The sequence below is a fragment of the Selaginella moellendorffii genome, unplaced genomic scaffold (assembly GCF_000143415.4).
Source record: "Selaginella moellendorffii unplaced genomic scaffold, v1.0 SELMOscaffold_53, whole genome shotgun sequence".
In the NCBI taxonomy this organism is placed as follows: Eukaryota; Viridiplantae; Streptophyta; class Lycopodiopsida; order Selaginellales; family Selaginellaceae; genus Selaginella; species Selaginella moellendorffii.
The window spans coordinates 950425-963045 of record NW_003314314.1 but is presented as its reverse complement, the minus strand read 5'-3'; the positions used below and the strand labels follow the sequence as shown (position 1 = coordinate 963045).

The 12621-nt window shown below is 46.1% G+C and overlaps 3 protein-coding genes across 3 annotated transcripts; 1 reads left to right on the top strand and 2 right to left on the bottom strand.

The window, feature by feature from the left end:
- Positions 1 to 2503: 2503 nt before the first annotated feature.
- Positions 2504 to 5036, top strand: LOC9660909 (serine hydroxymethyltransferase 1, mitochondrial). Its single transcript, XM_002982369.2, has 15 exons — positions 2504 to 2706; positions 2760 to 2825; positions 2897 to 2983; positions 3035 to 3156; positions 3216 to 3292; positions 3345 to 3469; positions 3524 to 3616; positions 3682 to 3774; positions 3830 to 4027; positions 4072 to 4176; positions 4224 to 4289; positions 4342 to 4419; positions 4463 to 4574; positions 4630 to 4737; positions 4794 to 5036. The coding sequence occupies exons 1-15, from the start codon at positions 2584 to 2586 to the stop codon at positions 4940 to 4942; spliced, it is 1602 nt and encodes a 533-aa protein (XP_002982415.1). The 5' UTR covers positions 2504 to 2583; the 3' UTR covers positions 4943 to 5036.
- A 3841-nt stretch (positions 5037 to 8877) lies between these two features.
- LOC112350727 (wall-associated receptor kinase-like 20) lies at positions 8878 to 11107 on the bottom strand. The gene is made up of 4 exons (XM_024687461.1): positions 11103 to 11107; positions 10434 to 11047; positions 10333 to 10374; positions 8878 to 10267 (listed from the first exon to the last, which is right to left on the bottom strand). Exons 2-4 carry the CDS (start codon positions 11029 to 11031, stop codon positions 9066 to 9068), a joined length of 1842 nt encoding a protein of 613 aa, XP_024543229.1. The 5' UTR covers positions 11032 to 11047; positions 11103 to 11107; the 3' UTR covers positions 8878 to 9065.
- Positions 11108 to 11303: 196 nt separating this feature from the next.
- LOC112350728 (high mobility group B protein 7-like) lies at positions 11304 to 12494 on the bottom strand. Its single transcript, XM_024687462.1, has 8 exons — positions 12380 to 12494; positions 12241 to 12317; positions 12028 to 12181; positions 11913 to 11961; positions 11807 to 11851; positions 11664 to 11753; positions 11495 to 11611; positions 11304 to 11431 (listed from the first exon to the last, which is right to left on the bottom strand). Exons 1-8 carry the CDS (start codon positions 12475 to 12477, stop codon positions 11429 to 11431), a joined length of 633 nt encoding a protein of 210 aa, XP_024543230.1. The 5' UTR covers positions 12478 to 12494; the 3' UTR covers positions 11304 to 11428.
- Between the last annotated feature and the right edge of the window lie 127 nt (positions 12495 to 12621).

Below are 12621 nucleotides of genomic sequence, written 5' to 3'. Positions count from 1 at the left end.
ATAATTTTTGAAATTGGATCATTTTGTTTTAGAAATGTTGCTTTTTGCTATTTTCCATTTTTCATCTTTTCCTTCATTTTGTTTTTGCAAACTACCACTAGCGAAGCTAGCGGTCCACAGAACACTGGGGAAAGCTAATTCTGGGGGTAGCCACCAAATTTGGTGGCACTCCCAGTGCTCTCACTATCACTTTCCAGCTCGTTAACGCCCTTCCGCTCCTTTGGTTTAGCGCCTACATTTTTCCGCGCCTCAAAGATGGCGTCTTTGCCTTCTTGATCGATCGATCCAGCGATCGATCGTCTAGTTAGGCCTAGGATTTTAGAAGAATCTAGTCCCTTGCGCTTCCCATTTCTATCGATCGAAGGCGCTGGCGCCGGCGCCATGGCCGTCTCGTGTGCTGTCTACAATCTCCCCAGCGATTTCCCACTCCTGGATGTCAAGATCGAGAGCGTGAGCATCAGCGGCCGCGAGGTTCTTGACTGCTGCGACGATTTCTCCTTCCAAGATTTCAGCCCGATCGCGCAGCACAGCGGCGCCGCCGCTTCGGAGGCGTCGGTGGCGTTCGATCATCCGCAGAAAGATCCGGCATCGATAATCCCGCTCGAGGCGCCAGCACCGGGATTCCAACTCGTCGACAACTATGGAGGAGCCGCCGCCGCGACGCTATCGGTCGACGGCCCCCAGGATTGTAAGCCTTTGGTTGATCTTTGGGAGGTCCCAGACGCCAAGAAAGAAAGCATGGCGAGCATCCCGGCCGGCTCCTCCGCGAGGTTAGTGGAGTGGATCGGCGAAGTCCCGGCAGCCGCGACGATGATGGATTGGCAGCAGCATCAGGCACAGCAGCATCACAGCATCGTGATCGGTGACGAAGAATCCGCCACCGCCTCCATCGAGGATCAATACTGGTTCTCTTGTCCCCAGCTCGAGTGCCAGGTTCTCCAATCCCAGCAGCAACAGCAGCAACAGCAAGGCGATGCGATCGGCTCATCCGCGAATCTTTATGCCTTTCGGCGGCATTGCCCAGCGGCAATTCTCGATAACCTCATGGTCGCTTCGCCGCAAGTGATCGATGGCCCCGCTGCTGCCAACATTCTCGATCCAGTGGCGAATATCAAGGTGGAGCAGCAGCCTATCGAAGAACACTTTCACACGCCAGGAGGATTTCTTCCAGGGAGCGATCGACAGATCAAGGTGGAGTTGCCCTTTAGGTCCACTGCGCGTAAGTGTCGCATGGCAAGAAAGAGGCGATCGCTGCCATACCAGGTGCCTTTTCCTTGCTGCACATCGCGAAAGTCTGTGGAGGTAAAGCTTGCCGAGATTTTTTGTTGGAGCTCACTTAATTTATGCAAATGTCTTTTCAGGAACTAATTGTCGAGAAGAACTTGGAATTTCTTCTGCAGAAGCAGCTCAAGCCAAGCGACGTTGGAAACCTGGGAAGGATTGTCCTCCCAAAGGTATGAAGAAATTTCTTCTAGCGAATAGCGAAAGAGATTTTCGTTTTTCTTCGAGCAGAAAGAAGCCGAGAGCTGCCTGCCTTACTTGACTGTTCGAGAAGGGATGACGATTGTGATGGAGGATCTGACCACCGCATATAAGTGGCACATGAGATACAGGTAAACTTCGAAGATTCTTTACAATGTAGGTGGAAGTTCTTACAATCTCGAGCACGACATAGATTCTGGCCCAACAACAAAAGCCGAATGTATCTTCTGGAAAACACGGGTAAGAAACTTTTGACGTAGATGAATCAGAAGTTTGTCTCACTCTTGGCACGGATTTCGCAGGAGAGTTTATCAGGTCCCATTGTCTTAAAGAAGGAGATCTTCTGCGGCTTTACAAATATAAGAACTCCGCAGCTGGAAAATACGTAAGTAGTCTCGGAAGCTTGCAATCCTCTTTGTTTGTGCTGAGAATTTTTCACCTGGCACCAGGTAATTCTCGGGAAGAAGGCTGCATCCCCGGAAGACTCATCGACGTCCTCGGACACGAATAATCACAACAATAAGAGAGCCGCCGTGAAGTCGAGCACCAGGAAACGATCAAAAGGCTGTGGCGGCGGCAAATCGAACAAAGTAGCATCGAGAGGAGGAGGATTAGCAGAGATAGCGGCCGAGAATTGCACTCCCAGCTCCAGTTCCAGGGCCGGATCATCGAGCAGCTCGTTCGGATCATCCGAGAGGGAGGGTCACGGCCTCGCAAATTTTGATAGCTTTGAAGCGAGTGATATTCAGGAAATCCTGACGTCACTAAGCTAGCCAAGAATTTTTTGGCTTCTCTCAAGGATATAGGAGGATATAATACTTGGTAGACAACACCACTACAGGTAATAATCCATATGATGTTACTACTTTTTTTTTTTCTTACGAAGCTCACGCAAAAACAATGACAGTGTAGCTATCTACCAGTCAAGTAACATGAACCACACCTTGTAGGATCATGGTGACGTGGCTTCCAGCCACAGGCCACAAGAGAAAAAGAGTGTTAGTATAGACGATAGATAATAGGTCATTTAGTTTGCTTGGCAGTGGACGAAGAAATATTTTGGGCTGGGGCGGCGTTGCCGCGAGGGATTGCGATCGAGCAATGGCGCTAGCTTCGGCAGCTGTTCTTCGGCGATTGTCCAGGTTTCGTGCCTCTACGGCGCTCGCGATCGCGGCAAACAGGGCGCTCGGCGATGCCAGATCGATCCTCTCGCGAAATGCGTCGGTAGAATCTTTGTGAAATTTCGATAGCTAGCTACATTCTGATGTGTGATCCAGACCGCCGTGGCCAATGACGAAGTGTACTCGCGATTCGAGAGTTCCAAGGATAAATCCCATGTCACAGTAAGTAGAATTCCCTTTTAGAAAGTAGTAATCTTTGTCTTATCCGTTTACATGCATTCGCGTTCTCGCAGTGGCCAAAGCAGCTCAACGCTCCACTTGGCGACGTTGATCCGGAAATCGCTGATATAATTGAGCTGGAAAAAAATCGTCAATGGAAGGTTGGTAAATTTCGCTATACATAGAAGGAAACTTTGGATCTGTTTTACCAGGGACTGGAGCTAATTCCCTCGGAGAATTTTACTTCAACTTCAGTCATGCAAGCAGTGGGATCCATCATGACCAACAAGTATAGCGAGGGCTATCCAGGAGCTCGTTACTACGGTGGAAATGAGTAGGTCGTTTTTTCTTCACAAGTGACGTCTAGGAACGCTTAATATTTGTTCGTTCTAGGTTCATTGATATGGCCGAGTCTTTGTGCCAGAAACGAGCACTAGAAGCTTTTCGTCTCAATCCAAACGAATGGGGAGGTACGTTTTATCAGTGGCGAAAGGATAAAGCTCTGACTTCTTTTCTTTGCAGTTAATGTGCAGTCATTATCTGGTTCTCCAGCAAACTTTCAAGTGTATACAGCTTTGCTTAAACCACACGAAAGAATTATGGCTCTTGATTTACCTCACGGAGGCCATTTATCTCATGGTTATCAGGTAGGCAACCTTTGGCTTTAGAAGCTAAGCGGCATTCTTCTTTATTTTGCACAGACAGATACTAAGAAAATCTCGGCTGTTTCAATCTTTTTTGAAACGATGCCATATAGGCTGGATGAATCTACAGGTTTTATTGACTACGATCAGGTAAATCGAATAGTAGAAGTCTCAAAGAACTTCGCTTTTTGAGACTAACCTGGAGTCTTATCCAGCTTGAAAAAAGCGCGACACTCTTCCGGCCAAAACTCATCGTGGCTGGAGCCAGCGCCTACTCTCGGCATTATGATTATGCACGAATGCGTCAGGTACATATGAGTAGATAGCGATTGCAGCTTTAACTCCAAAGTAACGTTATCACAGATTTGCAACAAGCAAAAGGCAATCCTTCTAGCTGATATGGCTCATATAAGCGGACTTGTAGCTGCTGGTGTCGTGCCATCTCCATTCGACGTTGCAGACGTTGTCACCACTACCACGCACAAATCACTTAGAGGTCCTCGGGGAGCAATGATTTTCTTCCGCAAGGGTGTGAAAGAAACTAACAAACAAGGACAGGAGGTACGTTTACTTTCCCAAGTTACCTCCTTGACAGCGCCTCGCAGGTTCTATACGACTACGCTGAGAAAATAAATGCTGCAGTGTTCCCTGGGCTTCAAGGTGGTCCTCACAATCACACAATTGCTGCGCTTGCCGTGGCTCTTAAACAGGTAATCAGCCGAATTCTACTGTCAATCTAAAAATGGGGATGTCGCAGGCATCTACACAAGAGTTCAAGGCTTATCAAGAACAAGTTCTTCGAAACTCTGCTCATTTTGCCAAGGTATAACATAGCGTCTTTATTTTTGTTTCTTTCTAAATGAAGAGTTCTGTAGCATTTGATGGCAAAAGGTTACGAGCTTGTGTCAGGTGGAACAGAGAATCACTTAGTTCTGGTCAACTTGAAAAACAAGGTACTGTCACATTGCTGTTTGAATGAATTATTCTGTCTTCCAGGGGCTGGATGGATCCAGGGTAGAACGAGTCCTCGAGCTGGCTCACATTGCTGCCAACAAGAACACAGTGCCTGGAGATGTCTCTGCGATGGTGCCCGGCGGAGTAAGAATGGGTATGATGAAAACCTGGGTGATTGCTCTGGCACTAAGAAGCGCACTCTTTTCCAGGAACTCCTGCTTTGACATCAAGAGGATTCACCGAGGTGGACTTTGAGAAAGTTGCCGAGTTTTTCGACCGTGCGGTGGGAATTGCCGTAAAGATCAAAGAAGCCTCAGGTATTTGATCGTTTACATCCTCTGTCACTCGATCTATCTCTCAAATGTTTCATCAGGCTCCAAGCTTAAGGATTTCAAGGCTGCCGTTGACACGAACCCCGAATTCCAGGGCCACATCAAAGCGCTTAGAGAGGAGGTGGAAGACTATGCAAAAGACTTCCCCACCATTGGCTTTGAAAAATCTACCATGAAGTACCGTAATTAAGATCTTATGTTGTCGGCCGTCATTTTTCTTTTCGACCGTCAATATAGAACATACTAGAATGCTAATACATATAAAAAAAATCGAATCACCAGAATTTAGGGTGGCCGAGGAGCGAAGCTCTTTCCTGTCGATTGTAGCTCCAAGTAGCTATTGACGATGGAAGGACATCCATGAAACAAAAGATACCAATGGAGCTCCTGTCCATCACGGTCGATGAGGCCGTCTACGACGAAAGGTTTCGGCAGTATAGAGAAGGTCATTTTGCCTCGGTTGGAATCCCAGACACTCTTCTTACGAAAACAGTGGTGATCCCAGGCGACTGTTCGGACAAGACGGTCCAGGAACTCATCAACAAGAAGGGGTTTATTCTCTACGAGCCGATCGCGTCAACGCAGCAGAAGGATCTTCTTTATAGACAGGCAACTAACTATCAGGAGATACTCAAGAGTGATCCACAGGTGGGAATCAGCAATTACAAGTCCCTCTTCGATGAGATGAAGACCAGATTGGACAAGTGGGAAAAGGAATCGGAGCGGCAGAAGATGCAGATCTCTACGCTTGAGAGGGAGGTTTCCACATCTCAGCAGGAGGTTTCCACATTGCAGCAGGAGGTTTCCACACTTCATAAACAAGTAGAGGCACAGCAGCAGGAGATTTCCACACTTCACAAACAAGTAGAGGCACAGCAGCAGAAAATAGACTGGTTGGAAGCTGTCGTTGCACGCTTAGAAGGCCTGGATTTCATCCTCGCGAGGAAGCTATTAGACAGCTGCCGTGAAAAAGCAAGATCAACTCTGCAGCAAGCGGGCCTAGCTCTTCCAGCAGATTGGAACGAGTTGATGAATATGCCGGCACATGTTGCTGCTTTGGAAGCAGCCGGTTTGCCTCTTGCTGGTTTGCAGGTTACATGCTATGGCACTGGGAGCATCCAGAGTCAAGGCGACGCACAAGCTCACGTACAAAGTGAAACGCCGGAGCAGTACAGTGACATGCTATACACTTGTTTTACTGGATCTAGGCTGGAAGGCATGTTGCACGTTTACAAGTTTCGTTTCGGACATGATGCAGTGCCAGGACCGGGTGTGAAACCAGAGGTTGGTTGATTCAGTTTTCCGGTTTGATTTCTAATGCTTTTGTCCTTTTTGCTTTAGAACTGAGTCGGGAGAAGCCTGAGAAGGCGTGCAAGTTTTTGGCAATCAGCTGAGTAGTGTGAAATCAATTGTAGATGTTCTTTTGCGGAGAAACAAAGGCAATTCGCTGATTTTTCACTCCAGAGTTCTTTTTTAAGTTACCTTGATTACTATCTATGGTGCTTGCAATATGGCTGCAACTCAATCCTTTTTCTTTTCTTCCTTTTTGTCTTTTGTTCCTCACGCACTTTAATCATGGAATCCAGGTAGCTTTCTAAGATGGGTATTTTATGACGAGTAGCGACTTACTTTCTATTGGCATGAACGGGCTCTGTCGCTGTGACACTTCGGTTGATCTTGGGACCTAGACAACCCTTTTTAAATGCCTCGCAACATCTCAATCCACTTTCCGACGTTGATCCGGAAATCGCTAATGAGCTGGAAACTAATCGTCAATGGAAGGCTGGTTTTCTTGCTTTTGCTATGCATAGAAGGAGCTGGAGCTAATTCCCTAGCAGAATTTCACTTCAACTTCAGTCATGCAAGTATAGCGAGGCTATCTACGGTGCAAATGAGTAGGTCGTTTCAAATTACGTCTAAGAATTAAGGGCTTTCCCATTCGAGGTTCATGATAAGGTCGAGTCTTTGTGACTAGAAGCTTTTAGTCTCAATCCAGACGAATGGGGAGGTACATTGTATATCGGTCCGATAAGTTAGTGTGCTCACTCCCTATTCCTGTAGTTAATTGTGGAGTCTCGTTATCTGCTTCTTCGGCAAATTTTCACATGTATACAGCTTTGCTTAACCACAACCTTCTGCAGTAGACGCTAATGGCATCTTGCCATCTTTGAAACTACACATCCCCAACCCCACACCAGCAGTAGATAGGATGGGTCCTCATGACTTGAAATAGCTGTTATTATTATCATTATGCGCAGACAGATGCTAAAGAAATCTTGGCTGTTTCAATCTTTTTTAAGAGACTGAATGAAGCTACAGGTTCCAGAGAGTCTTTGAAACTAGGCTAACCTGGACCCCCAGCTTAGGAAAAGTGCCACACTCTTCCGTCCCCATTCATTTTCAAACAAAGTGTTATGATAATGGTATATATATGACGTGAATCTTCATAGATTGATAACCGTTGTGTGGGGTGACAAAACAGCTGGAGAATGGTTTTAAAGTACCTCTGATTAATGACCCTTGTTAATATCCTTCACTATGAGGTATGAGGAATACAAGAGCTCATTTTTTGAACACACATCATTACAAGTTCAATATAATGACTAAAAAAAAGATTGCAAAGTACTGGGCCTAAAAGCTCCTTTAAGACATATTTAAGAACAACTTTCACTTTTAGAAAGGAAATTGATTACAATGCTCTCAGCTTAAGTGGAATGGTGCCCCATTAAGTACCTTGCCTTATTCTAAGCCTTCCCTTTAAATTGGAAGTGGGGAGTTAAGGTACCTATACCACATTTCCCCCTAAGGTTCAAATTAAGATATGTATTTAAGCTTTGGGATTTAAAGGTCCCATGAACAAATTTTTTTATATTAAGGGATATTAAGAATCTAGAAAGTGATGTGTTTATGTTTGTAAGGAGCGTAACTAAACTTTTAATCCAAGGAGGGGGATTTGGATAGAGTTTAGGAATCTATTGATAAATGGCTAATACCTTGTTGCTTATGCAATAAATAATTGAATCCAAGTAATTGAAGCGAAAGCAAAGGTAATCAGATAAACAAGGTAAATTAGCAAATTAGAAGAGAAAAATTTATGATTTACACTCACCGCTTAAGAAGAATTGGCAAAACATAAAGGTGCTCTACTCATCATTACTAACCCAATTCATATAGAAAACCCTACTATTGTAATAAAGTTGATATACATATAACGCATTGATATGGATTTTATATGAGGGCAAAATTCATACAGGGCATACATGCTTATGACTTGAAAAAAAAATTACATCCAAAGATTATTTTATGAATCATACATATGTTTAGACAATTAAAACACATGTGTTTTGAATTCATATATCTTACAGGTCAATACATTTTTTTGCTAAGCTATGTAAACCTTTTTGTTGGGAGGTGTACCTCCCCCCTAAAGTTGCAATCACAAATTACTTGCCACACTTTAGGTATATTTCAATTGTACCTCCTCCCAAAACTTACAATCACAAATTGCTTACCATAATGAAAAACAAAAAATCATATCCACACCTGTCATGTGCAACCACAGCCATATATGCCCATCTAGCAAGTAAAACAAGTATTTCTCTTTTGATTGTTCCACTATATGTATTTTCTTGAGCAAAGATCTTATCAAACACCATTCGAGCTAACTTATGTTTTTATTTAAAATTTGGATACATTATGAATATTTATTGAATAAAGGTCAGTTCAAAACGAATAGAAAAAAATACCTGGCGAATGACATGCAAGTATACGCGCTACCTCGGCTTAGGGAGCGGCAGCCGTGGAAGAATCCGTTGGTGGGGAGGCTGGAAAATTCCTTACCAATGTGTGGTGCTCTGGAGGAAGCCCAGCAAATTCTTGGACAGAATTTTTTCTCCTGGACAATTGTGACAATCATCAGCGCAATGGGTTATATTGGAGAATTTTGTGAGATCGTGTTGGTCATGTAGCAGTAGAGGTAGCTTGCGTTGTTATGCTCAGGCAATGGATGCGCCATGAAAGACCTTTATGGCCAGTTAATGCTTCAGAACTTTCAGATGACAAGCACACGATTCTGGAAGGTTCTTTACTTCTCTACAGGTAACGGGACATATAATCTACAATCTGTTAAACAATCCTTTGGAGATTGATATTTGAAATTGATTAGAAAAGTGGCATTACAGTTCTTTGCTCCTGCAGGGCAAAGATTTGATCCGAATTCAGACGTATGACGATAGGTATATCTAAAATCGCCTTCTTGCACGGAACGAAGTCTGTTGCCAGAGTGGAAGTTTCAAAACTGATTTATATATACTTTACCTGGCCGTTATCTCCGCTGAATGATCTCGCGACCGACCGCTGTTATACGAGACACCCTCGCTGGGATGGAAACTCTCGGTGAGAATCACCTCGCCTTCCAGCCACTCCGTCCTAATCAATCCATCCGACCCCCGGATCGCCACAAGCTCCTCCAACACTCTCTTCATCGTCGGCCGCTCGTCTCTCGTAAACGCCAGGCACGCCATCGCGACGTTGGCCACTGCTCGGATGGATTCCAGGAGCTCCAAGTCGGCCGCGTTGCCAGAAACTCTCACTTCCAGCTTCGGGTCCACGATCTCCTCGATCAGTCCCTTCCGGATCAAAGGCACCGAGTAGGCGCTGAGGTTCACGTCCTTGGAAGCTCTGGCGAAGTCCACTGGCTTGCGCCCCGTGACCATCTCCAGCAGCACCACCCCAAAGCTGTAGACGTCGCTCTTGTCCGTGAGCTGATACGTCTGGTGATACTCCGGGTCGACGTAGCCGGGAGTTCCTTGTACCATGGTCGAGACGTGAGTCACGTCCACGGGAACCAGCCGGGAGAGGCCAAAGTCCGCCACCTTCGTCGTGAAGGCGTTGTCGAGGAGAATGTTGGCCGACTTTACGTCCCTGTGATAGATCGGTGGATACGCAGCCGAGTGCAAGTAAGCAAGTGCCTCGGCCGTCTCTATTGCGATCGTCAGTCTGTTGCTCCAGCTTAAAACCCCCGGCCTCTTGTGGAGATGTTCGAAGAGATTCCCGTTTGGAATGTACTCGTACACGAGTATGGGAACGTCCGAGTCGACGCAGCAACCCATGAGCCTGAGTAAGTTGCGGTGGTTTACCTGTGAAAGGACGGCCACCTCGTTGTAAAAGTGCCGCGAGCTTTGCTTTGATGTGTGGTTTGCTCTCTTGATTGCTAGAACCGAGCCGTCGTCGAAGAGTCCTTTGTAAACAGTGCCAAAGCCACCGCTGCCAATCTTGTGTTCCTTGTCGAAACCGTTTGTGGCCTTGTCGATCTCGGATAAGGTGTAGAGCTTTGCGGGGTCGCCCCTGCGCGTGGAGAGTATCTGGCGGAGGTTTTCGACATCTCGGCTGGGATCGTCGAGTGAGAAAATCGGCTCTGGCGTGCTCTCGCGGCCATTCTTTTTCCACTTCCAGTATATTGAGAGGCTCACTCCGAACACGAGAACCACGACAATCACCGCGATGGCGACAGAGCCTGTTCATGCCAATCGAAAGTAAGTCGCCACTCTCATAAAATAACCATCTTAGAAATCAAACTACCTGATATACCTGATATGATTATTGGAGCATTGGTTCGGCCTTCTGCAGAGATACGTCCAAATGTGAGCTGCGAAGCAGGAAGAAAAATGATAATTACTTACGAGGGTCACTGCAAGTTGCGGTCGTGTTTGACGTCGCACAAAAGCAGACGAAATCACTTGTTGAGTTGTAGCCGCACTGTCCATTCCCAACGCGATGGCAAGGGTCGCACCTAGTCTGTAGTTCCACAGGCCACCTGAGTGAAAAATCACCCAGAGAAGCACTAACTGTTGAAGACGAGCCTCCAGCCGCCCTGTAAGCCATACATCCTTCTCCGTCGAATGACGAGTTTCTTTCCAAGCAGCAGCTACTGTAACCAAGCAAACATACTTGCTGTCCATTCCCGTCATTTCTTTGGTTTCTGCTACAGATCTGAATCTCCGTTGAAGGATTCCTCAAGGGGCAGCCTTCACCGGAGCTCAAAACCAAACTTCGGCCATTGTAGTCGATGCTTCCCACAATCGAACTGTTGAAGTACAAGACAGAGTCTGTGCAGCTTAGCCCAAAGCCGGGACTTCCACAGCCATATCCGAGACCAAAGGGGTATTGAACAGTGACATTACCGCAGCTCGTTCTCTCGCAAATTGCTGCTGCTGTTGCTACCCCCCATTGAAACCACGCCAGAAGAACTAGCTTTCTAACAATACCGGGATTTCTCATGCCTGCCTGCTCACACCTGGCATGTATCAGCGATGAATTCCAGTGCAAACCTTAGAGGGCGACAATAAGACCTCAGACTCCAGCGATGACACGGCAAGTCACAGTAAAGACCTTGACTGCTCTTCCTAAGCAGCCACAAATCTTCTGTACTGCTGGAGAGAAATAAAAAAGAATCAATGAGTTATACTGATAAACAGCCGGACGAACCTTCCAATGCTGTTCGTAGTATGGTCTCTAGAGGCGGGCAGGACCTGATCTTTATGCTCCTACGGTACAGAAAGTGATTTTTCGATTTTCTCATTTTTTTCATGTCTCTTTTATCGCTTTGTAACGAATCAAGCTCAGCGAAAAATCCTGGTTTGTCAAATATTTAACAACGCTATGCATAAACAACTAGCTACTGCAAAAACAGAGAAACAAAAAAGTTAAAAGTAGATGTGAAGTTGGAGTTTTTTATTCAAACCTCTTCTGCTTCAGTGGCCGATCCGCTTCCATTCTCCTTCTCCGACTCATCGGCGTTCTCTTCGTTCATGACTCTGCAATCCTCCCTGCCGGATTCACCGCCATCGTCCTCCTTCGGCTGCCAGTTGGGTTATCAGACCAAGATAACGTAATGAAGCTACAAAGTTTACCTCGGAAGCTTCATCGGCATTTAGTTTTTTAACTTCAGCATCGTATTCTCGTTTCAGTTGAGCTGCCTTCTCAGTGTAAGGAGCTTTTTCCTGGAAAAAGGAAAACAATCAGTCAAGAAAAACAAAGACAATATTTTCACGACCTCTTGTGTCATCGCCTTCCATGCTTCTCCCCCAAGCTTCGCTACCTGTAACAAAAAACACACATCCAAGTTAGCATGATGAAAAAAATTTGTCGCAGCATCCAACCTCAGAGCCCTTCACATTCTCTGCCTTTTTCTTTTGCCTGAAGTCCTCCCTGAGAGCAAAACCATCACAACAGTGAAATAACTCGAAACGACTCAAGCAACGAAAGCAGTCTTACATGAAGAGGAAGAACGCCGTCATTGGCTTCTTTGGAAGATTACTGTCCTTTTTTCTCTTCTTGGCTTGCTTCTTCGGCTTCTTCTCTTCTGTTTTACCACCACTGCGTTTCTTACTTTGCTTTTCCATCGGCTTCCTCTCTGGCGCACTTGAAACTAACAAAACTAGCGTGATGAAAACCAAGAAAAGGGGGGAAAGCAAAATCTTCGCTCACCTCTCAAGGGCACCTTCAAGCTACTGCATGTATGCATGTCTGCCACCGCAACTGGCACATCCTTCTTGCATTCTTCGCTGAATAGAGAAAGAACGATTGGAGACTAGGGCTTCCATAGAATCGTCACGAAAACACATACCAGCGAACAAATCCACTTCCATCGGCGGCACGCTTGAGCTCCACAGCAGCGTCGACGCGCTTGCGAAGCTTAGGCGCTTGACCCTTGGTGCCAGCCATCGCGCGCGAAGAAGACCTAGGGCGGGAAATTCGAAAACAAGGCGGGAAAATCAGGGTCTTACGGCTTTGTGGAGCAGAGTATTAGGGCTCTTCAGCAATGGGAGTCCGAAGCCTTGGCACGGCGTCATCGGCATCGTCCTCCTC